The sequence below is a fragment of the Saccoglossus kowalevskii genome, chromosome 17, assembly GCF_978046115.1.
Source record: "Saccoglossus kowalevskii chromosome 17, keSacKowa6.1, whole genome shotgun sequence".
NCBI classification, from domain to species: Eukaryota; Metazoa; Hemichordata; class Enteropneusta; family Harrimaniidae; genus Saccoglossus; species Saccoglossus kowalevskii.
Window position 1 is genome coordinate 14,616,250 of NC_140657.1, and position 24,541 is coordinate 14,640,790.

Sequence of the window (24,541 nt, forward strand, 5' to 3'; positions counted from 1 at the left end):
ACTTTGGTCGAGGTTTCCATAATTGCAGTTGAATCGAGCGATATATACAAGGCAGAATTTGATATGTTTTAAAAAAACTGTCAACAAACAAGCTATCTGATTGGTCTGACTGTTAGGTGTTAGGGTTGGGTAGCCAATCAGACACACTCTTATAAGTAGCTTACTGTTTGGCAGGTCGGTGACACATGCCACGCGATATTCGCAATTATTCTGAAATTAAATCCCCCCCCCCCAACTGCTGTCACGATGTATTCGTTGTCCGATTGGTTAGCATACATAATCGGCATATGTGAGTGTCATCTAATTGTCAACGCGCATTTTTATTCAAAGTGCCACTGGGTATATAACTCTTCGTGTTGATTGCTGAGTGCAAGTTTGACAACGTGTTTTCACTGCAACTATGAATGTCTCTATAGTTTTTCTTGTATTTACCGTCATTGGCGCTACTTTGGCTGAAGATGTTGGCAAAGAAGAAACTAAAACTAGGGTAAGTTACGTGGTTGAAATCACTTGCATACAATATTTTAATAGATTCGTCATTATGATCACGGCTACTCAGATCTACGTAATTTGGACGAGAATCTGGTAGAACTACAAATAACCATTCGCCCCCCAATTTGATTACTCGTAGAACTGGATTACTCGTGTTTGCATGTCATAAAACGCTGTCTGCAAACCACCAGTTGGCGTGGTAGCGTTGATGTACACGATGCGTGTGGAGATTGGTGTACTTGTACGTCGCCATTATAATAATGTCTCAAACCCTTAACCGTGCCGAAATTTAACTAAAGGTTTCAACTGTAAGAATTCCCAAATACATTCTTTCTCTCGATTCTCATTGTGTCTTGCACAACTGAACATGGCGAGACTATAGTTCGCCACTGTACTGCGCTTGTTTGTCTTGATATTTATTTTTTGTATTGCGTAGCTTAATTAACCTGTATTCAATGATGTACGTTTTGCCAACAGGTGGACAAACCTGTTGAAAAGCCGTTGCCACACACGTCTTCGGAACAGAAATCCGACATGGTAAATCTCCGAAAGGAACATTTGAACACTAGGCCTGAAGTTAAAAGCAGTGCAGACCTGATGAAACAGAAGCAGAAGTTGCTAAGAGACGAGAAAGAAAAGATAGCAGAGATAAGAAAATCGGACATCTCTCCAGAAGAGAAGTCTTTAAAAATGGAAAGCCTGAGGAGTGAATACAGAAGTGAAATCACGGATCTAGCAAAACAGGCCAAATCAGCTATCGAGCTGGAGGCCGTGCGTCGACGCACTTTAGAAAAAAAGAAAGAAGCGCGCAAATCTGAAAAAAAGCAAACCAGTACACCCTAAAATGGGTATACCGAAAGAGAAAATTCATTGAAACATCTTCGCGCCAACATTTCGTATATCGTATTTTTTCACTATAATGTACTGTATTTTTTCACTCTAGTATGCTCGTTGAAATATTAATTTAAAATATTGTTTTCTCTCGTTCTTCAAATAAATTATTGCAATATCAACTGGTGTTTATTTTATGGGATAGAGTGCGAGGGTTATTGTGCAATATAAATTCTGTCAGACGTTTCATTATGAGAGTGAACTACGACTGGCATATATTTGCTATGCAATCTATCTGTACACTGATATTTTAGGGGAGGGGACTTGATACTGCAAATTAAAAATTAAATTTGTAATGGGCTTGGACACTTCATTAATCATGACGTGAAAATAAAATAATGCGCATTAATAGTTAAGGTTCTTCATCTAACTAATACTGCATTGAAATAGGTGATTTTCCGTACAATTGCGAGATGCATGAAAGACGCGCGTCGAACGTCTGCCGCAAAAATCGAACGATTTGATTTTGAACTCGAATTTCCTTATTTCGTAGCTCACACCGACCGGCCGATCTTCGACAGAGGAATATTGCTTCCGAATACCCTCACTTAATCGAAATTGCCTATCATCAAATGCAGACAGCACATTATTAAGCATGAAAATGTCCCCAAATTACTTTCGCGTTTGTCGAATCCCACGCGATGTTTGACGCCACTACGACGCTATGACCTTTGTTTGTCCTGTTTTTACGTTCGATTTCACGCATAACGCGTGATCCTCGCAGTGTACGGAAAATCACCTATTGAGGGCCCCGTTTCGAAAGCCCTTGTTACATTACTCTCGCTACATTTTTTATTCACAACAAATATTCAAATTCTGAACTTGATATTGACGTCCCTTAAAAAAAATCCGAATAACCTGGACATTTATACTGTCAGATGATCAACTAATTCACCCTTTCGTTGTACAAAGATGCTCGCCAATCGCGGATTGTGTATCAACGGCCATCTAACCAATGATGACATGCATGGAACATGAAAATAAACTCGTAATCTATCACATGACAGAGTAAGAGACTTGGTTATTTATTGAACGACTTGTACTTCATGGCGTTAAATTGAAATAGAACTGCTTAAAAATCAGACAAGGGTTTCGACCAACAACAGTATTTCAAATTGCGTTGTCAGCTTTGCTTAATAGAGAGTTTAAGATTTGCGTACGTAACGGGAACGTAACGTGTTGTTCTAATTTCGTTTGCGTTACGTTCTCGGGTGTCGGAAAACGATTAAGTACAAGCGTCCACAACGAGAACGTAACTGAAACAGAACCATGTCAATCCATCTCTCATTTGGCAACCATTTATCCAATAAAATTTGTTATGTCATTTCACGTCCGGAAACTGAATTAGTAGTTAGTTCCAAGACATTTGACAGAGCTCTCGCTATTTCCACCCACTCTGCTGAGGTCCTAGGCCTGTTTGCCGAATCCTCTTTCAGCAGATCAATGTCATGCGTTTTCAGTGGGTATAAATATCAGCTAAAATACATCCAATATTTCTTATTTCATCATAAATATACAAAATCACTCCAATATAAAACGTTGTATCAATGTCAGTGAAAATTAATCAAAATTGACAGCGAGAAAAGCTTTCGGAAATCAACTACGAGTCAGTCACCTTTATCACGTTCAAAACGACTGCCGTACGACCAGGCAACCGATGACGTCATTAGTTCGCGCGGAGAACATGCACAAAGCAGTGACGTATCCGTTCTCGTTCCGTTCTCGTATGCGCATCTTATACAGATGTCACAAAACCGCCCAAAAAAGATGCCCGACAACACTATTCCTATAAATTGCGCCAATAATGACAACTATGATGAAGGCAATGTTGTTTAAATCAACCACTGTTTGTGTAGTCGTTCATCTTATATTACCAACTCTCAAAATGGATCTTCATCGATGGACTAGATCAAAACGATATCGACGATTGGAACGGCCTTTGTGTCGCCCATTTATACAAGTGTCATAAAAGCCTGTTGTCGCTAGAGGGAGATTCGACTGTTAAAAATGGTTTATGATAGAGAACCATTGCGTCATTGCGTTTATTGTGCCGGTTCACTTTTTAGTTTTAGCTCATTTGTCACGCGTCGTGCCATTGGACAGTATACTGGGTGTCTCGGCCGATTTTGCTAATGTTGTCAAATCAGAGAACGCTTTACAGAGCCATTTCATGTATGCACATGTATCGATTTGATTGTACGCTGGTGATCTCGCACACTCACTAGCCTGGGATACACCCAATTGCCTTCTGGAGGAAGTATTTCGCTAGTGTACTGAATGTTTTCTTATCGCGACTGATGTTGAATTTCAGTTTTTTAAACTGATGCAGGTCATCCAAAAATAGCGTTGATGAGTACCACAGTTTTTATCCTTTGGATTTTCTTTCGGTATTAATGAATAATTCATATTTTGACTTTTGCACGAGTAGGATGATATGGCGCCCCCAATCGGCGGGATTTTAACACATCTGGTAACATCTCGCGTAATTTTTCAATATTCCAGATAAATTGCATTACATATTGCTTACTATCAAAATATATGATAAGCTTATTTAAGACCAGAGTACCAGCCGTGTACTCTGCATCTCCCCCACAGATTAAATACAATGGTCTATTTGTTTTCAACATATCCAATGAAGATAAGTGATGCCGGTATGGCAATCCTACTTCTGCAATATCCGTGTTGTCTGCTTTGATTGAACAACGGGTGAATTAGAGAATGTAATAAACCAATTGTATTACAAGTTAGAACCTGGCACTAAATCCAGTAAAGAAGCGTTCTGATTGGCTAGCCAATGAGTGCAGGTTTCACCACATCTGCTGTGAGTCGCAATGTATTCGTTATCTGATTGGTCAGTATACACATTCTGCGTATGTAATGCACCAATGAGTGCTTGCTACGACATGAAATGGTCTTGTTCAACGTGCTGTTGCATATAAATCCTCGTGTTTGCCTATTGTTGTTCTAAAATCGTCGACTGCATGTAAGCTTTTCGAAGTGTTCTCAACGCAACAATGAAACTCCACGTAGTTGTATTCCTGTTTGCCGTCATTGGCGCTGCTGTGACTGAAGATGTTGACAGGGAAGACGAGAAAACCGGAGTAAGTGATTTTTTTTTTATTCGTAACGTAGTTCTGGTTCTGGTGTTCATCTTGGTAAACTGTCCTAATATCGCTCAATAATCGTTTTTTTTTCATTGGTACAAGCAATTCACGAATCTTTGCCACTTGTTTGTCGAATGGGATTTGTAATCTTCTAATAAATCTATGCACCTTTCATCAACAGACGAATAAACCTGTCGAGAGAGAGCTACATCACCTGTCGCATAAAAGCAAATCGGAACTGGAAAATCGCAGAAAAGAACATTTGAAAGCCCATCCCGATGTCGAAGGCAGTCCCAAGATTGTAGTGGAAGGACGTAAATTGCCGAGACATAAAGAGGAGAAGATGATGGAAATTAGAAATTCCGAGCTCTCTCCTGAAGAGAAAGCTCTAAAATTGGAAAACGTGAAGCAATACTTCAGAAGCCAAATGAAATCTCTAGTGAAGGAGGCAAATAGCCACGCCAAGCTTGCTGCCGAGCGTCGACGTACGTTGGAACAGAGGAAAGAAGAACGTAAACATGCAGTATCTGCACGTAAACCAGAGAAGCAAAACAATCGAAGACATCCCAAGTTTAGAGACTGGAAAGTGGAAAATTAATGAGAATTATTCTTGAAATGTTATGTTTATTAGTAGAATATTATCGAATAAATTATTTACAGTGAATTTGAAAGTATTGTGATGGGTCTGGAGTTGTGGCTCGAGTGTGATTCGACTATCTCCTCTAACGACTGAAGACGGACACGAGGGTTTGGAACCGAACCTTGCCAATATCATCACATTTGGATTGGCGCGTGTTCTGAAATGGCGTGAGCAACTGCTTTATGATTAATTTGTAAATAAAGATTAGCTGAACAAAGTAAATACACTATTCTGTGTACATTTAGATTAGGAGCAAATTTCAAATGGTCGTGTTAATTTGGCTGCATCCCTATCAAGAACAATGGTGTGACTTTGAAGTTTAGCAGGTGCTGGATGAGGGATTCCTTTTAGAACTTTGAACCCAAATACACCCCCGCCACAATGTAATTTACAAGCAGGTAGGATTTTAATTGTGGGAGAGACCCTTGAGTAACTGTCATTGGTCTCCAGTGTTTCACAGAACACAATATTATTCCTCTCCCCTTAGGTAACTTACTGTGTTGCCCTCGCGATTTACCAGTATTAGACTGTGCTTGCATTTTAAATAAATTAGAAAATCATCCGAAAGTGGAGGAGTTCCTTTTGCACCCCTCGCCCAGCCCCCTAATTTAATTGGAAATGTCCCTTTCTAAGGCATGGGATGAAAAAAGGCACTATTTCCAAATTGATGTGTTGCCAAAAATTGTATAATTTTTTAAATGACGTAAGCCTGAAGTGCCAATTATGGAAACCTCAACCAACGTGAATTGCGTGTCATGTTGCGCAAATTATCTTCATTTGCATATTAACATTTCTACATTATAATATATATTACATTTATTTTTGTATTTACATGTATTTGCATATCGTTAATTAATTTGCATATTATCGGATAGTTCTTATGTGAGGTTAGTCAACGTTTTCACTTCAATTTATCTGAAGCGAGTTTCCATGGTAACGTGTAAACCATACGACAAAACGGAACTAATTTATTGATATAATACAATTTATAATTATCAAATAAAAAATAATCAATAATTGGTACAGCAAATAATTAAAGAGACTGAATTGCCCCACCTACACATTTATGTGTTTGATTTCTGTTGCTCTGATATGGTCATTTGTGAAAAAAAAATTGTCGAGTAAAATTGAAAAGAAATCTGAGTTGTAGTCACGCCCTCTCCTGCCGCAGTCGACTGTTTCCGGCTTTCGCAAAAGGAATACTTTAAAGAAGCCCATCTCGAGGTCGAAGGCAGTCTCAAGATTGATTTTCTCCCTTGGTGAAACTGCGCCACTGAATTTGCAATGTCATACACTAAATCGAAAAATATTGTTAAACCATTTTTTTTGGTGAGTTTATGAATTATTGAAAAACTATTTATTGTCATTGTTATTGCTATTATTTCTTTGCATGTTCATTAAATTCAGCGGATTCAGTTTTATTCTCCGCCCTTTGCAGTTATAGTATGCCAATGGAGTCTAGGAATTAATAAAATATTTGAAGATCGATTCAATATGAAGTAAAAGTCTCTCATTTAATTTTATTTCCCCGAGAGTAAAATATTATCAAATAATCAATCTTCTGGTGGTATTATACTGTACACCTATACACAGTCAGTGACCCAACACGCAATCACTAAAATACGATCTCCGCGAAGTAGCGTTGGCGGGTGAAATTGAATACTAGTTACAAAGACAAAGCCCGGTAACACCACTAACAAATGGATTTCCATGCTATTCCGTGTTTGTCTGTTTCAATAATAGACGACATCAACGAAAACTACTTAAAGGGGAACCTTTTAAACCCAGGGATTGCATCAAAGAATCATGGGACACTATTGTTTATGTCGTTTACAAAGTTAATCTATATTTTGTTATCCACTGTAATTTTAATCCAGAAAGTAAATTTGTTGTGAAATTAGGCTTAACTGAAAGCAAATAAATATATATACCTATATTTGACGAAAGAAGCTTGCGATCGTACGAATTATATAAAAAACGGGGTCCAACAACAGATGTCAAACAATAACAAAGATGCATTGACGAAAAGAGTCATTGAATGCGTTATCTGCCTACTGGGCATCTACTTAGCTCATTTAGTTGAGTGATCATGTTGATTCGAGTCCGAGGTGTTACTACTAAAAAAAATCCCACTATGAAATTTGAGGAAGGACGCCACTTGAATCATTTGAGAACAATCAAAAAATCTGTCAATTACGCAGTTACAAACTTACTATCAATAAATTATATGAGTATTATTAAATGAAATATCTGGGTTATCTTTTACTGGAGAATCGAGCTTGTGGACTAATTATTTCTGATGAAATATCTATAGAATGAAAAGTGATTATAACAACTGTAAATTGCATTCCCTGCATTTATGGGGGTCTTTTATCTGAAAGCCTGATGTTGTTTGTGCCCAGAACAAACAGTGAGAATGGAGGGCAGACTCGGTATACGTGCTTCGTCGATAGAGGGCGTCACCTCTAACAAATATTTAGGTACTGCACGTAATATAGATATAATAGCTGGAATTAAAAATATAGAACAAAAAGAGTAATAGCTTTAACAAAGTAAAAATTGTTTCCCAGATTCGTCAAATATGTTCCAAAATGTGTCCTTATTTTGCTTTATAATTCAGAGATTCTGCAAAACTTTAATTTATACAAAATTTATTCTGAAAAATTGGCCCATATGCAGAATATGTATGTTTGCAATCAGATAACGAATACATTTTGCCATCAGATGGCACGAATCACACTAATAAGGAGCACGATCAGAAATATTTATCGTGATCTCTGTAGAATTTGTATAAATTCGAAATTTGTGAATCTATGACGTAAACGCCAAATAAACTGATGATAACGAGCCTTGGTTACGTAAGAGCTTCGAGATAAGTAGTAGGTAAAAAAAAAATATTCCAGCTTCCTGAAGTTTCACTGACTGCCAACACATGAAGACAATTCAGGCCCATGCTAATGTGTTCATCAGTTATCCACATTCATCCATCCACTCATGAATACACATACAGATTATGCAGGTTATGGTGTATTGTATATTTCTATTCTCGCAGCACAGTGAATAACTCACGCGTCACTTACTATGTTATTTACCTATGCTGTGTATGTGACACCGTTGTATATGCAACAATTCCAGCATGGGTGTTGCCTACTGATGGACTGCAAAATCCACTTATACACATAATATAAAAATTCTATATAGATAAAAAACAAAATGCGATTGTCGTTCTTCGAGTTCATAGATTATCTAATTCGATTCCCCGTACTGTGGGACCAGTGATGCGGTTGGGAGTGTAGAAGTATTTCGGGTCTTCACCATATGTATGAGTAGGAGCGAAGAGTAGGGACTTAAAGTGGGTGAGTCGTCACCTGCGCATGCGTCAGTTGGCCATAGCGTGCCATTGTTAAAATCAAGCGTCTACCCATGAGCCTTTGCGTTTTTAGCGTGTGTTGTTATCGTCGCTTGGGACTCAATTCCCGCGCGTGCGCAGGGGTCAACCCTTCCGCTTTAACTCTCCACTATGTACCACGACAGGAGAGTTGTGTTCAGGGAATTTCAACGTTCTTGGCGGATATCTCTTACGCTGTAGAGATACTGGGTTTGACCCAAATACACTTGAAGAAACCACTTTATTAATAGTCAGTCGGACAAGGAGCCTGGTTTCAACTTCCAACTCCAATTAAAATTGCTTATGCCTCTGTTATATAGTTAGGCGTACTAGTATGTTATCCACCAATATCTGCTGGCCATTGACGGATGACGTAGTTTCTAGGTCTCGGCTCTCAAAGGGGGGGGGGGGTAAATAGTCTTGCAAATGCTTACTACAGTATACGTATTATGTGTTTACCATTCGGCAGCTGGGGGTATACGCCCGTAATATGGTTTCTGTTGACGATTCATTGTTTACAGCGAGCGCAAGATATTTACATACACCTAACTCCCGCGCCCGGTAGGTAATTACCGAGGGACTTTGCAACATCCCCAGACACTTTCCTAGACACTCCAGTGATCGTTGTAGACACAATAAAGTTACATACACGCCTACGTGACAGTTAATCAAAACAACGGTCCAGGGTTTCAGATGCGTTCAACTATTAAAACGTGTAAAGCGTCCAGTCAAACATTCATCAAACAATCATGTTTTACTCATTAATGTTGTACGTAGTCGTCCACAACCTGTAGTTGCAAGATTTCTTCGATATAAGCAACGAGAAAAAGTCCTTCGAGCATCGAGTGTGCTAAAGGGTACGAAATATTGGATACGCGAGGATTATACCCCCAGAATTAGGAACCTGCGTGGGAAACTTGGAAAATATGTTATGGAGGCCAGGGAAGAAGGCAAATCAGCAAAACTACTTAATGACAAAATTAAAATTGACAACACTGTGTACAAGTATGATGAAGCAACAGAAACTATCAAGCCGTTGGAAACCAGTGACTCACTACGAAAGCAGCAAGGGACACACAATAGAGTATCTGTAGTGGCCATGCCAACTCCTACTGCGTCCAATAATTCAAATACTGTTAATGACTAGGAATTTGGCCATGGACTTAATAGCATGGGGAGTGACGCTGAACTAAAGTTTTTAGTATGGAATGTAAATGGCTTAATAGGAAAGTTGGCTGATCATGATTTTGTAGATTATTTAAAATCATTTGACTGTGTTTGTTTGGTAGAAACTTGGGTGAGTACCATATTTGATTTTAAGATTGAAGGGTATGAGGAACTACATGTTAGTGGTCTAAAAAAGAAAAAATATGGAAGAGCCTCTGGTGGAATTTCTGTGTTTTTTCGTAAAAAGAACATGGTCAATTTAAAATTAAGCATATTTCTAAAGATCCATACTGTGTTTGGTCTAGGATTATAAGCAATGATCACACAATACTTGTATTTGCAACAGTGTACAGACCTCCCGAGGGTTCAATATTTGCACATGAAAAATACTTTGATCAATTAGAAAAAGATCTGATTGTATATTCTGCAAAATTTGGTTGTAATGTCATAATTGTAGGCGACTTAAATAGTAGAACTGGTAACTATGGTGATAGTGTTGATCTAAATACAATGCATTTGCCAATAGATGATTTAGAGCAAAGTAATGATATACATTTAATGGAGTCGATGGATAATTAGATCAATAAATATGGTAGTGAACTTCTGGATTTTTGCATTAGCACTGGCCTCAGAATTGTGAATGGTAGGGTTTATAAAAACACTGGTAGTGGAAATTTTACTTTTATTTCAGAGGTTGGGACAAGTGTTGTTGACTATGTTTTGTCATTTCCAAATACGTTTCCATTGTTCAATGTATTTACAGTTGGAGCTCGGGTTGATTCTGATCATATGCCACTTGAATTTGCTATATCACTTGCTTATGTTTCCAATTCTGCGAATGTCAATGACTTTCAACATAGTGTCAATTATTCTACTCCTAAACTAAGGTGGGACACCAAGGGAAAACCAAAGTATTATAATAATATTAATTTACAACACGTTGAGGGGATGCGCCATGATTTTCATGATAATATTAGGCAGGGAAATGTAAGTAAAGCTGCAAATAATTTAGTTGATATTATATATGCTTGTAACACACATATGATGCACAAACCTAATTATGTTGGCAAGTCATATTTTAACTCCTGGTTTGACAAGGAATGTTGTACTACTAAAAGAGAAGTAAATCAAGCATTGAATCGTTTCAGAAATTGTAGAAGTCAGGCTACCTTAGACTATTATTTGCAGTCTAAATACTCATACAGGCAACTAGTTCGTGATAAGAAAAATAATTATCAAAGAAAAAAACGTGATGAATTTTTAAAAATGGCGATACAACCTAATTCAAAACAATTTTGGAAGAGTTTGAAATCTAATAGGCCCAATGTGCCAGACAGTATATCAGAGGTTGAATGGTTTAACTATTTTAATGATTTATTTAACCCTCTAACCTTGATGGAGGACGAAAATCAAAAAGAGTTTTTCGCATCAATCAAAAACTACATGGATGATTTAGAAGATAATGCGGTGTTAAATAACGAATTAAATGTTTCTGAATTTGATAGGCCTATTTCTTTGGATGAAATTAGGGAAAATTTAAGTAAATTAAAGACAAATAAAGCCCCAGGACCAGATGGCATACCCACAGAATTTCGGAAAAATGCTCCCATAGAAATCCATGAAATGTTATTTGTTTTATACAACAAGGTATTTGACCAGGGAATCTTTCCTGATGAATGAGGTAGGGGATTAATATCGCCTGTATACAAGAAGGGAAATAAGGATGACCCCGGTAATTATAGGAGTATTATGTTATTAAACGCCATAAGTAAAATTTATACAAGTATATTAAGTAATAGATTAAAAACCTGGTTAAAACATTATAATGAAATTGTGAAAGAACAAAGTGGTTTCCAGAAACATAGAAGCACATTAGATAATGTTTTCATTTTACGTACTCTTGTGGAAAAATATGTCTTTCAGTTAAAAGGTCGTTTCTATTGTGCATTTGTGGACTATGAGAAGGCCTTCGATAGGGTACATCATTGCTCATTGTTTTACAAATTATCGAAGACCGGTCTCAAAGGCAAATTATTTAATTCCTTATATTCAATGTACCAGCATGTAAAGGCAGCAGTGAAAACTCCCTGGGGGGTAACTAACTACTTTAATATTAGTATGGGTTTGCAACAGGGCTCTGTGATTTCACCTCTTTTATTTTGTTTCTACATTAATGATCTTCATAGAACTTTTCAACGAGGTCATGAAACTGTAGTTTACCTGTGTGCTTTGAAATTGTGTTACCTATTGTATGCAGATGACCTGGCTCTGTTTAGTAGGACACCTATTCGTTTACAACGATTATTGAATTTGGCAGACTATTGTTCAAAGTGGAGACTTACAGTGAACCTTAAGAAAACTAAAATTATTGTTTTTCGGAAAGGGGGTCGCTTAAAAAACAGTGAAAAATGGTTTTGGAAGGGTAAAAGCATTGAAACTGTTTCAAAATATAATTATTTGGGGGTTATACTTTCCAGTTCTGGAAAGTGGTACCAGGCACAAAAATATGTTTCTCAACAGGCTAGTAAAGCACTTTTTTGTTTGGAAAACAAGTTACAGAATCTGGGTGGTGTGCCGCCTGATGTTGCTTTTCGTATATTTGATTGTAAAATCCTCCCAATTCTCCTCTACGGTAGTGCTATTTGGGGCACACATTCTGATATTAATGATGTGGAGAGAGTACACAATAAATTTTGCAAATTTTTACTAAGTGTTAGTTTGGTTGCCACTAATTCCGCTGTTAGGGGAGAATTGGGTCGGCATTATCTTAGAGTGTATGTAAATGTTGAAATTATTCGTTTTTGGTTAAAACTAATACGTGATGTTTCTCCACATATTTTAAAAGAATCGTATAAATTTCAACTTAATATGGCAGGAGCAGGTACTATCTGCTGGGCTTTGACAGTTAAAAATCTTCTCTATAAATATGGTTTTGGACATATTTGGATTGACCAATATGCAAGCAATTCTATTGCATTCCTGGAACTATTTAAACAGAGGTGCTTTGATATTTCCAGACAAGATTGGAGCTCTGAAATTAATAGAAGTCTCAAACTAGTAACTTATTGTAAGGTGAAACATGAATTAACATGTGAGAAATATCTTACAAATATTGGTCAGTCTTATGCAATATACAGAAATGCTTTATGTAGATTAAGGATCTCGTCCCATGTACTACAAATTGAAAAGGTTAGGGCCAGTGGTACTCCACGTAATCAGAGGTTGTGTCCTTTTGGCTGTATGGAATTGAGGACGAATACCACTTTACATTAGTTTGTCCCAAATATAACTCCCCAAGGTTGAAGTTTATTGCACAGTATTACTACTCCCCACCTACAGAGATAAAGTTTATTTCATTATTTCAGAATCAAACCCCATATATACAATTAAACCTTAGTAAATTTATATTTTATAGTTTTCAAGTACGTCAGCTTATGCTTGAAGAGAACACTTAATTATGCAAATGTTATGTATTATGATTTTATATTTGTTTTTCTTTACTTTTTTCTGCGACCATTCCAATCTAATTTATTATGTATTTATTTGTATCAGTACATAAGGCCAATGGCCACAGTACGAAATAAAGATATATATATATATATATATATATATATATATATATATATATATATATATATATATATATATATATATATATATATATATATATATATATATATATATATATATATATATATATATATATATATATATATATATATATATATATATATATACTCATTAATGTTGATATCGGACACTTTATTATTTCATGCATACATATGCTCGTTCATTTAATAAATTCTATTTTGAACGTTTCGCGAAAATAATAAACCTAGTTGATACATATAATGAAATTACACTCGTGAGAACAGTTTTACTAGTTTTGAATGCAGTTTCTGATTTTGAACAATTAGTGCTATTAAGTCAAAGCGATTAGACGAAGATGGAGATACGACGGAGGAACTTAGACTAGCGACGACAGTTCAAGGGATTGTGCGGCATTTCTGTCGCATCGGTTGGATACGTTCCGAGACGAGTAGGGGGCGTAGCGTGGAGGTGAAACTAAGTAGAAGAAACGAGACGAAACGAAACGAAACGGAACGAAACGAAACGAAACGGGATGACAAACATAATAAAAACAAGAGAACTGGTGATGGTTATAGAACCATAACTGCCTCAGCTCAAAGACTGTTATGTAATACAAGGGAATGTAAAGGGAAATGTATTGTAATGTTACCTCTGTGTAATTTACAATATATCCGCATTAACCTTCACTATTAAGGACAATATGGGAGTAGAAGCAAGGCTACGCAAATTTGCGAAATAGTAGTTAGTTAGAATTACCAGACATTGTGGGATATAAAGAAGTGGCATATTAACCCAACAAACATACTCGCACATATCCATACATGTCTTATTGGGGGAAAGCTGTCATGTACACATTCATAATAACTGGAAATGGTTTCACAACAGAAAACAAGTGTTATTGCTGTAAATAATTATGAACAATAAAAACTGAAATTTAGAAAAACTATGAACAAAAAATAATGAAAGTCTGTGATTTTCTGCACAGTTTCCAGGAAATTATTGACCGAACCATAACATTTATAAAAAGCACAGTGCTGAGATTCACTTCGAGTATATCAGAAATATAATCTTACAATTGCATACGAGTCTTCAAAACGTACAGTTTGGTGACATAATTCAAATTTTGTATAGTTCAATTTGCATACAACCACCCATGTACTAGTACATTTTGACAATAAACCCCTCTTTCACATTGTGCAAATACAAACAAGACATTAAACCTTCCTGACAGTAACATGTAAGCGTTGTATTAACCCGAATGAATAGTCTCGAGTCACGGCGAATACTTCTATCGAGTCGCCCATTTAAAAACCGCTTCAACTAGCCAAGGGCAATCAATAATGTGCGGGGTCATTAATTAAATAATATTAATTTTATTAACACTTACACATTCTCTGGAGGGATTGGCAATGGCTATAAATGTTTAAGAAAGAATAAAAGGTTAACAAAATTAAATAAATAATATCAAATAAAAACATACAAAAAACTAAGCTAATACATTACTGTAACAGAAAAAGAATATACTATTAGTAAGACTAAATTATTATACAATAAAAAGATAGAAAAAATGCAAAACTTAACTGTGAAAGAAAATTGTCACTGGGGTTGCTGTCTTATTTCAAAACACTTCTATAGGCACTTCTATTGCTACAGGGAGTGTTAGACCACTGTTGTTTAGCAAGGCTATGAATTGTGTCTTTGGTGACAAATTTTGGTTTTTGCCATTTCAAATAAGACATTTCTATCGGGGGTACAATTTTGCATGACATCATTAGGTGATATTCATCTTCTACTTGATTCTGATCACAAAGGTTACATAATCTATTAGCAAGGGGTATTCCGTTGTGTCTGTCAGTCACAATATTTTGCAGGGTAACAAGGTAGGTTTCAAAAGCAAAATTGTTTTTTAATTCTCTGTATGTTTTTAATTTATTTATATTTCATTTTGGTTTGATTAATTGTCGTTTTGTAATTCACTTTTCCAAGTTGATATAAATGATGTTTGTATATTTTTATTAATTTGTCCTAATTGCCTTGTTGTTAGAATTTCATTGTTGTCAACCAGGTTATACTGGTTGATGTTAATCAAAAGGAAGTCTACCATTTACTATTAATTTCTTAATATTAATAATTTACTATTAAACTCAAAAACATCGTAATGTTATTACTTCTACACCAGGCAACACCAATTAAAACCAACATCGATTTAGAATTACTGTGGTCAATGACATTGACATTTTTTGCTTTTCTATAAAGCAGCAGTTTCCCTTTTTTTAATAATCAAAACTACCCTTGATACCCTGGAGAAGTGTGTCCATTGTTTCACAACAACGACTGTCCCAAGAGATTTTCGTCTTCTCAATTTCTCAAGATAAACGTCCCAGGGTTGTTTTGTTTACTAGAAGGAAATGTCCTTTGACAGCATTACTTGAATTTATTTCCATTGCACAAAAAGCAGCAAATACTCTTACTGAAGCACATAATTGGCATGATTTTTCCCGGCCATTCACGCAAACTGCAAATCAAGACTTTTACCGCATACATAGTTGTTGACAGCCGATGGATGATGATGGATGTATTGTGACGTATTTTGACCCCCGGATTCTGACCTTGCATTCTTGCCACATTTACTTTCATACCCGTTCAATTTCCTTCCATTATTTCATCCAGATTCCATGATATTTTATATTTAAAACCAACCTTTATTTCACAGTCACTCAAGTTTTCACTTTTCTAAAATTATCTTACTGATCAAAAGACTTTTCACTCCCATCATGCAATCTCCCATAGTACTTCCGCAGACACAGCGGCGATCGCCAACATATCTACAAATAACCTCGCTCTCAGGAGCTGAGGAATAAACTGTAATCAGAGAAAATGGGTTTTATACGCACAACAGTTTGTCATCCCGTTTCGTTTAGTTTCGTTCCATTCCGTTCTGTTTCGTTTCGTTTTTTCGATTACAATAAGCCAGATTCCAGAGAAAGATTGACTGGGCGATGAGTATTCTGGCAAACTGACAATGGGACCAGCCATCATGCGAAAAATTGAACGGGATACTCACAACGCTAATATTATTAATATAAATCCATTGACATCTCAACAAACTACCGATCAAAAGAATTTAAATTTATCGTTTCTTGTTAATATTCATTCCCAGTTTTATGTTCGTATTATATTTCTCCCATGTGTTACACAGCAATGATTTTTATACCTACAAAGCAATGGAATATTCCAACTACCCCTTGTTCCTCGTGGCCACACATCAAGGCATACCGCGTCCGGTGTTTTGATTAACTGTCACGTGAGCGGGTTTGCAACTTTATTGCGTCTACAACGGTCGTTGGAGTGTCTAGGGAAGTGTCTGGGGGATGTTGCAAAAAAGTCCCTCGGTAATTATCTACCGCGTGCGGGAGTTATGTGTATGTCAATATCTTGCCCCCGCCGCGCTGTAACAATCGTCGCCGGAAGGCTATCAATATGGGTGACACCAGTCCTATGAATTACTTTCTCCGCAGATTTGCCGCTGTAAAGCTGACAATAGTTTATTTTTTCGCTGGTATATTTTGTATATATTGTTCCGATATATGTAAATACGCAATCCGAGTGGATTATTTGTTAAATGTTTTGTTCTTCGGATTTTTCACTTTAGACGAATTCGTTGAGCATGTTTTTCATTGGGTCTGGACTAAACCAAAACATACAAAGGTACATGATAAACCCAACTACCAGGCATCTTCTGAAATATAAAGTCCGAACCTCGTTATAATGTAGTATAATGTGGGGGTAGTCGTCACGCCGCGTCCTGATATGGGACTCATAGCGACGCATACAACGCGTGTAAAATACATTGTTTATTTACATGAAATTCGAACACGCGCTGCGCTACGACCACCGCGCTTTAAACCTCAGAAGAGTGAGTAGGATGGCTGTATCTGATTTTAAAAACGCAACGCCTCGAACCATCTCTATATTCCTGGAATTGTTGATATTTTTGCAGCCCGGCAACAAAATATAAATGAAATAATCATATACAATTCCAATGACCAACATCGTATTCCAGACAGCTCAACTTACAGCATGTCAAATCGCAGCGAGAGTCTTCTTTGTGGTTTATTCTTAGCACAGTACAACGTGGTTAGTGTTGCATTGCATGTCACGTGATTTGTATAAAACTCCACGGACGGATTTATGAGAACAGCAGCGAATAAAACTCGACACAATTTATGGGAACAAAGACATTTAGTGTAAACACACCCCTGCAATCGAGCATTACGATTGGTCGATAATCACTAAATTCGAGGCATAGGTTGTGTATGAATAAGCACGAATAAAACATTTTAGTTAACTAGTTCCTGTCAAATGACAGTTTAAATTCACAATGGCCAGTAATTGACAAAACACCGAGTGCTTATAAATGGCAGTAGATGCTCGGGCTGATTAAATAGTATTATAGAAAAATTGTACTGTAAAATACTGTAAATCGTGTGAACAGAAATCCGACAAATCCAGGGAACTGTGCATTTATGATCAACCAATCACGATTGCGTGTTGATTGCACTCAATTGGTAAACAATTACACAACTGGTGGCCATCGGGTCAGAGTGCAAACACCTTCGACTTTTTTTTTTAATTCTTGCGGCATTCCGATAATAGTGCCCAAGTTGACGTTTAGTAAAATTGGAATAGAATATAATTGCACGTTTGACTATTATTTAATATTTCGATGTCAATAATGACGTCAAAGTATAATCAGGCAATACACCATAGACTGTAGTTAGAGGACAAAGTTATTCAATGAGAAGTTGGGCGAAACCAGTGCCGTTTAATTTAAAGCATGAAGTTTTTATAACTTAAATCTCAATGGTTCAGTTTGAGGAAAACCCATAGACTGTACGATCTCCTTTATCACACAATACGTAACGCTAGAGGGCGACGTTGCACTTGTCCGTCACTAATTAGGACAAGTCCTCTTTTGAAAAGAGTATTAGCCAACACGCAAAAAGCCCAGTTTTATGTAAACTTTATTTATAACCTTGTGAACGAATGACACCAGGTCATTACTAAATGGCTTGAAACTAAAAATGTAATAAAAACAGTAAAAATACGTTTAAAAAAAAACACATCGAGTGAGATACGTTCTTGTCATTATGGCCACAAGCTCATTGGAAGGCTCGACAAAATGCCCAGTTTTGAATAGTAAAATCGAATATAGCAGAATGAAGAAAGAAGTGTATATACTGAAAGTTAAAAAAATTCAGCGATCTGATTTTAGAAAGGCAAAATGACCTTTGTAATTTTTATTGACGCTCCCGCTTATCGAGCCTCATTTCCAGTTTCCTTGCGCCTCTGACCAATTTTAGGCATACGACGAATTGCCTTCTCTTCGTGATTTTGACGTGCGAGTTTTCGTTCCTGAACCATTGCTCTACGTTCCTCTGGGGTCTTGCGACCACCTTCCAATCCCAGGCTCATCTTCTGCTGCTTGAACTCTGCCTTTAGGTTCGCCATCTTGGCTCTCTTCTCTTCCAATGGGAGGTCGGATTTCTTTATGCTCATTATTTCTTCCTTTCGTTCCCGCATCATGCGACGTTTCTCTTCAATTTCTGGGCGAAGTTTCACTTGCGTCGCTTTGTGCGCCATTTTTCTAGCCTTTTCAATGGGTCTAATTGGATGAGACTTCTTCAGGTCTGTAACCGATGCCGCCTATGGAAGGAAGAGAAACAGTTCGTCAGACTTTTGAACTAAACAATTGATGTGCATTAACATTCGGTGCAGTAGAATAACAAACCTGTCAGGACGAACGATCGAAGTGGAAATTAAATAAACGTGCGACAACTACACTACACAATGAGGGTAAAATCTTACAATTGCCTCCATGACTGCACCGACTGAATTCGGTCGGATATTGTTCCGCAATTCAATTAACCATGTATACAAGTGTGCAATAATGTGAAATGTGACCTTCCGAAAAGCGGTGAAATGTTCCCTACAGTGTTAAGATACAAACCCACCCTATCCACCATGATTACGCAAATGATTTTGTATGACAAAGAATTATTTTTTAAATGCCAGTGGAACGAAATGAAACTAAAAAGAACCGCCATCGGTAAAGCTAAACATTTTCATCGAAAATTGCACTGTAACTATGCCTTCCAGCGAGATTGTCACAACAACAACAAAATCAACAAGTTGGTTGTAACGTGGAACAACGAACAGATTTCGTAGCTGCATTGTTATTCTGTGTACGCATTTGACCTAAACAGTCGCCATGTCTTCATAATGCAAAGAATAACTACATGTACATGTACTTCAAATGCCAAGTTCGCAGTAATAGGTGCCCATGTTCTACGAACAAAAATTGAGACAATGAGAAAAAAACGATTTGTCTCAAAAACATTTAAACCATCTTTCTCAATGCATACTTTGCTTCGAAGTTGATTATTTACATTTATAAACAAAGAAATGGAAAACCAAGAAGAAAGAAACAGTCGTACGCCATTTTAAAAGACAGCTTCTTGTTGGAGCGCACTCACCATGGGTTGTTTGGAGTCTTTAGAATAATCTTCCGCCATAACCATGCCGATAACGGCGACAACAAACACTGCAACTAGTATCTTCATGACAAGGGCTGTAAAGCGTCCAATTTGTAGAGTTTATAAAGTTACTTATTGCAGATTGTTAAAGACCGATGCCTTCGTCGTGTAACTGAAAGAGCTGGGCGAAGGAAGTCTATTTATATACGCGACGTTTATAATTAGAATAACAATAGAGAGTTATGTGTGTTCATTTCAGAGTGTCAACGCACGTGACGGGTGTAACTTAACATAAATACGTCATTCAGAGCTCCAGCTGAGGTCTTTGTAAAGAACGTGTAACCAAAGACACGAGTGTCTTTGGTGGAACCACGTGCAATATAGGGAACTGTTTACAAACTACATTTTTAATACATTTATACTTGAAGTGCGGTCAACGAGAATGTTGGATACTACTGGATGGCACGTCCCGCCTTAGTGATAAATGGTCGAATCCCGATGTTACCCATTGCAGTTGCCAGTAAGAATAAAATAACAATTATTATCGACGCAGTTTTCGTTACAATACTTATCTGTTTTTCCTGGTCACTTTATAATCAAGTATAATAAGTAAATAAATAAATAAATAAATGAATGAATGATTGAATGAATGCAGGGCGAATGTTTCGGCCGTCTCGTGTTACGGCTTATGTTACGTTATATATATAGTGTGTATATGACTGGTTATTAAATACACTATACCATTATATGTGCATTCCCTATTTGTTTGCAAGTATTTCTTTGTCTAGCTCATTTTTTTTCACTTGTGTTAATCCAACTCCCTGTGCTTCAGCCACGGTCCCCAATAGAATATCTGTGAACATATTCTCCCGCTAATGCACGTGTACAGAACGGTTCAGTAAGTTATTTTGTGGATTGTTTCACAGTCCAGCGATTTAGGTTGTCAGTATGAGATCAATCAACCAATGTTGAATAAAATAAAATGTCCCAGACTAAATTGAGCTTTTTTTTGGAATTGTGATTTAAATTTTGTTACTAAATGTTCTGATTATTAAAAAATAAACACAGCACAATTTGACGACTAACTTGTAGAATTCATGTTTCACCATGGAAACTAAACTCAGAAAAAGTACATCTATGTAGCGGAAATAAACGTGTATTCATCAAGCAGAGATATTAATCAATTTCGTATATGACTATCAAAAGGTTTTTAGTTATGCAAATTATCAATATGCATATTTGATAATTTCCATAATTATTTGATGACAATTTTTTATGTGATTTTTAAAATTTTTAATATCTGGGTCAAACGTTGGAGTTACCATGGGAACGTCCCTGTAAGTATTGAATATGTATTGAAAATGTATTGACATTACAGTATAATTATCCACATTATTTAAATACGTATATGTGCGTAACTGCTAATACTAAAATAGTTTCACCATAGACTTAAACTTTCGTTTTCAATATGTTCACGGAAGAGCAGTGATGAGTTATTACCAGCCTGGGAATTCAATATATGTAGTATCCACATAATTTTTCGTCTGACTGGATTGTATTGGATGCAATGAACAATTACCCTGATTGGGTAGCCAATGAATGCGTGTCCATGACGCATGCGCGATAATCTTGAAATCAATATAAGCCCAACTGCTGTCAAAATGTATTGATTATCTGATTGGTTGTCGTGCATATTCTGCGTTTTGAATGCACCAATGAGTGGATGCAAGTTATCAAGAAGCATTGTTATTCAAAGTACCTCTGGGTGCATATAAATCCTCGTGTTCGCCGATTGTTGCTTTCAAATCATCTACTGCGTGTAAGCTTTTCAACGTGTTTCGACTGCAATCATGAAGGTCTACGAAGTTTTAATTCTGCTGTCTGTTATGGGTGCCGCCGTGGCTGAAGAAGCTCAAAAGAAAGAAGAGAAAACCAGAGTGAGTAATAATAAATTAAGTGTTTCTGATATATGCAGCATTAGTAGGTGTTTCATGATCATCTTCGCAAAATTCATTTTCGAATATCGTTCCTCTTTATTCTGCAAAAAATGTTTCTAATGTAACTATTTTTGATTGTGCTAAACTGCATTCTAAGCAAAGTAGGTGGCGAATAGTTGAGACTATTTCCTTTTTAAATATTACTTGAATAAATGTGTTTTCATTGGTATGGCGATTCACGAATCTTTGCGACTCGTTTGTCGAATAGGATTTGTAATCTCCTAATAAAATTATGCACCTTTCATCAACAGATGAATAAACCTGTCGAGAGAGAGCTACATCACCTGTCGCATGAAAAGAAATCAGAACTGGGTAATCACAGAAATAAATATTCGAAAGCCCATCCAGAGATCGAAGGCAGTCCAAAGCTTGTACAGGAAGAACGTACATTGCTGGGGAATAAAAAGAAGAAAATGATGGAAATTAGAAAATCCGAGCTCTCCCCTGAAGCGAAGGCTCTAAAATTGGGGAACGTCAAGCATTACTACAGAAGCCAAATGAAATTTCTCGCGAAAGAGGCAAATAGCCACGCCAAGCTTGCTGCCGAGCGTCGACGCACTTTGGAACAGAGGAAAGAAGAACGTGAACCTGTAGCATCTGCACGTAAACTAGAGAAGAAAAGCAATGAAAAACATCACAAGTTTGGAGACTCGAAGATGAAAAATTAATGAACCCTTTTTTCTGAATATTTTGCAATATATTACAAGAGTTTATTTTTAAATTGTTTGCTTAAATAATTTTTTTTAAATCTATTTTTATGAATGTTGTATCTAATAAATTAATGTGAAGTTATTTGAAAGTGTTGTGACTGGTCTGAATTTTATGGTTATGTGTGAATAACTAGATTCGGCTACTTTCTCCCCAAACGTCTGAAGACGATACTGACAGTTTTAAATTCAATTTGACAAAATTCGATTGGGATTTCTAGTTCTACTAGAACTTGAATTTTACATTTAGTGCAAAAGTTGCCATACTTTAACGTAGCAGTTCAATCACGGGTTGTCGCGGTCAACTTGTTGAAAAAAAAACTAAAAAAAAAAGAAACTAGCGATGCTAAACGAAAACTGTCTGTTTATTGAATGCATGCTCACTCTTGGAACAAGAGTCGAATAGTATTACGGAAAATAAAACTTAAAGTTCGAGATTAAATGGCTTTAGTAAAACCCTGAGGCAAGCAGCGACGAAGCCTGTAACTCCAATTTCCTATGTTATATCCACATCTGACCAGCGATCACCGGCCCACAGAAAAAAAAATACCCGATTGTACACGGCGTACCTGATACAATGCTTGTTATAATATCAAGAGTCCGCTCAGTGCAATCATCGCTTATTAAACGTGGAATAATTGTACCACGGCTTTGTTAACGATGCCATAACCACATCAGGTAAAGCCTTTAAGAACAGCTATTAGATTTCCGATGGAGGTTAATTTGGTATTAGATCGTGTAATTGTTTTATAAATTAAATGTAAGGCATTCAATACATATTTTGTATTTATGGAATGCCAATGCAGTCAATTGCTGATTCTTTCAATTTTATTGTTTTTTGTGTGTGGTATAGTTAAGAAATTTTCAATTGAAAGTGTGGGTGATTGGATATAACTCCACACTTTTGGTCTGGGTTTTATCCAATAATCCACTTTGTCGTGGCGTTTCCATTAATAAACAAAGAATAACCAAAAAGTGGAACAATTACTAAAAAAACCCCGGAGCTTTAACTACTTGCTGCCATTACCTTATTATTATTACTGGTGTAGATTGTAAGACGGCGCAATACACTTGTTATTTTTTGTTTCACAAATATATCCCAAATGTGGTCTTTCACTGTAATATATTTTTAAGTAATGCTTATAATCAACGCAAAATATTTTTCGAAAAGTAATATCCCTGCTACTAGAAAGAACTTATTAGTCCCAAATTTCAAACCCTAACACCTGTCCGGGCTCAAAAAAAGTTCAAAAAGGCCAGACACTACTACGTTTGTCATCTACGTATGACAAAAACTGTGACCGATTAGAAATCTACACAGACAAAAAAAGCGGTGTTGCAGAAATAAACACACGACCAGAACAGTAAGTCACATGACCGAATGTGGTATAAACCGTTCTATTTGGGTGCCATGTATTTTCTCTCAACTTGAAGCATGCGTGTAAACTTAGGAAATAGGACATGTCACCAGTCTCTATAAAAGCTTATTCTTTCTAGCAAACGTTTCCGTTAATTTATTAAACACTTTCTTATAACTTTTCAAGATTTATTTTGTAAACCATCTTATATTTCTTTCAACCGACTTTATATTATGTACAAGTTTGGAAGGCTAACAATGTAAAGTTTAAAGTTTATATTCTACCTAACACAATGTGTGATTAGAAAATGCGAAACTAAAAGTATGTTGAATTATCAAAAAGTTGTTCTAAAACCATACATATATACGTAAACAAATCTGAAGCCGTTCCAAATAAGGTGCTCTGGAACTCCTCATATGCTTATAGTCAGAAATGATATACGTTGAGCATAGGTAACATTTTTATTAATATGAAATTGTGCACAATGTATACTTAGGAACTAGCTAATGCTATTCCAATTCAGTGCTAGAAACATAATGTACATTCATTACATAAAATAGACACTCTGGGCCCAGGGACTATCAAATTTAATGGTTTATTTTCTAGGATCAGTTTGTGAGTCTTACTATTGGACTTGACAGGCGCGTCTATTGCCCAAACGTTTTCCAGT

At 36.5% G+C, this 24,541-nt stretch overlaps 4 protein-coding genes across 4 annotated transcripts; 3 read left to right on the plus strand and 1 right to left on the minus strand.

Moving 5' to 3' along the window:
• Positions 1-280: 280 nt before the first annotated feature.
• On the plus strand, positions 281-1,505 carry LOC144348378 (uncharacterized). The gene is made up of 2 exons (XM_078007766.2): positions 281-487; positions 970-1,505. Exons 1-2 carry the CDS (start codon positions 401-403, stop codon positions 1,333-1,335), a joined length of 453 nt encoding a protein of 150 aa, XP_077863892.1. The 5' UTR covers positions 281-400; the 3' UTR covers positions 1,336-1,505.
• A 2,818-nt stretch (positions 1,506-4,323) lies between these two features.
• On the plus strand, positions 4,324-5,158 carry LOC100370320 (uncharacterized). The gene is made up of 2 exons (XM_002738236.4): positions 4,324-4,484; positions 4,669-5,158. Exons 1-2 carry the CDS (start codon positions 4,398-4,400, stop codon positions 5,083-5,085), a joined length of 504 nt encoding a protein of 167 aa, XP_002738282.1. The 5' UTR covers positions 4,324-4,397; the 3' UTR covers positions 5,086-5,158.
• Positions 5,159-18,279: 13,121 nt separating this feature from the next.
• LOC100370170 (uncharacterized) lies at positions 18,280-20,013 on the minus strand. Its single transcript, XM_002738235.3, has 2 exons — positions 19,810-20,013; positions 18,280-18,979 (listed from the first exon to the last, which is right to left on the minus strand). Exons 1-2 carry the CDS (start codon positions 19,894-19,896, stop codon positions 18,590-18,592), a joined length of 477 nt encoding a protein of 158 aa, XP_002738281.1. The 5' UTR covers positions 19,897-20,013; the 3' UTR covers positions 18,280-18,589.
• A 1,451-nt stretch (positions 20,014-21,464) lies between these two features.
• Positions 21,465-22,605, plus strand: LOC102810277 (uncharacterized). Its single transcript, XM_006820772.3, has 2 exons — positions 21,465-21,746; positions 22,058-22,605. Exons 1-2 carry the CDS (start codon positions 21,660-21,662, stop codon positions 22,472-22,474), a joined length of 504 nt encoding a protein of 167 aa, XP_006820835.1. The 5' UTR covers positions 21,465-21,659; the 3' UTR covers positions 22,475-22,605.
• Positions 22,606-24,541: the final 1,936 nt, after the last annotated feature.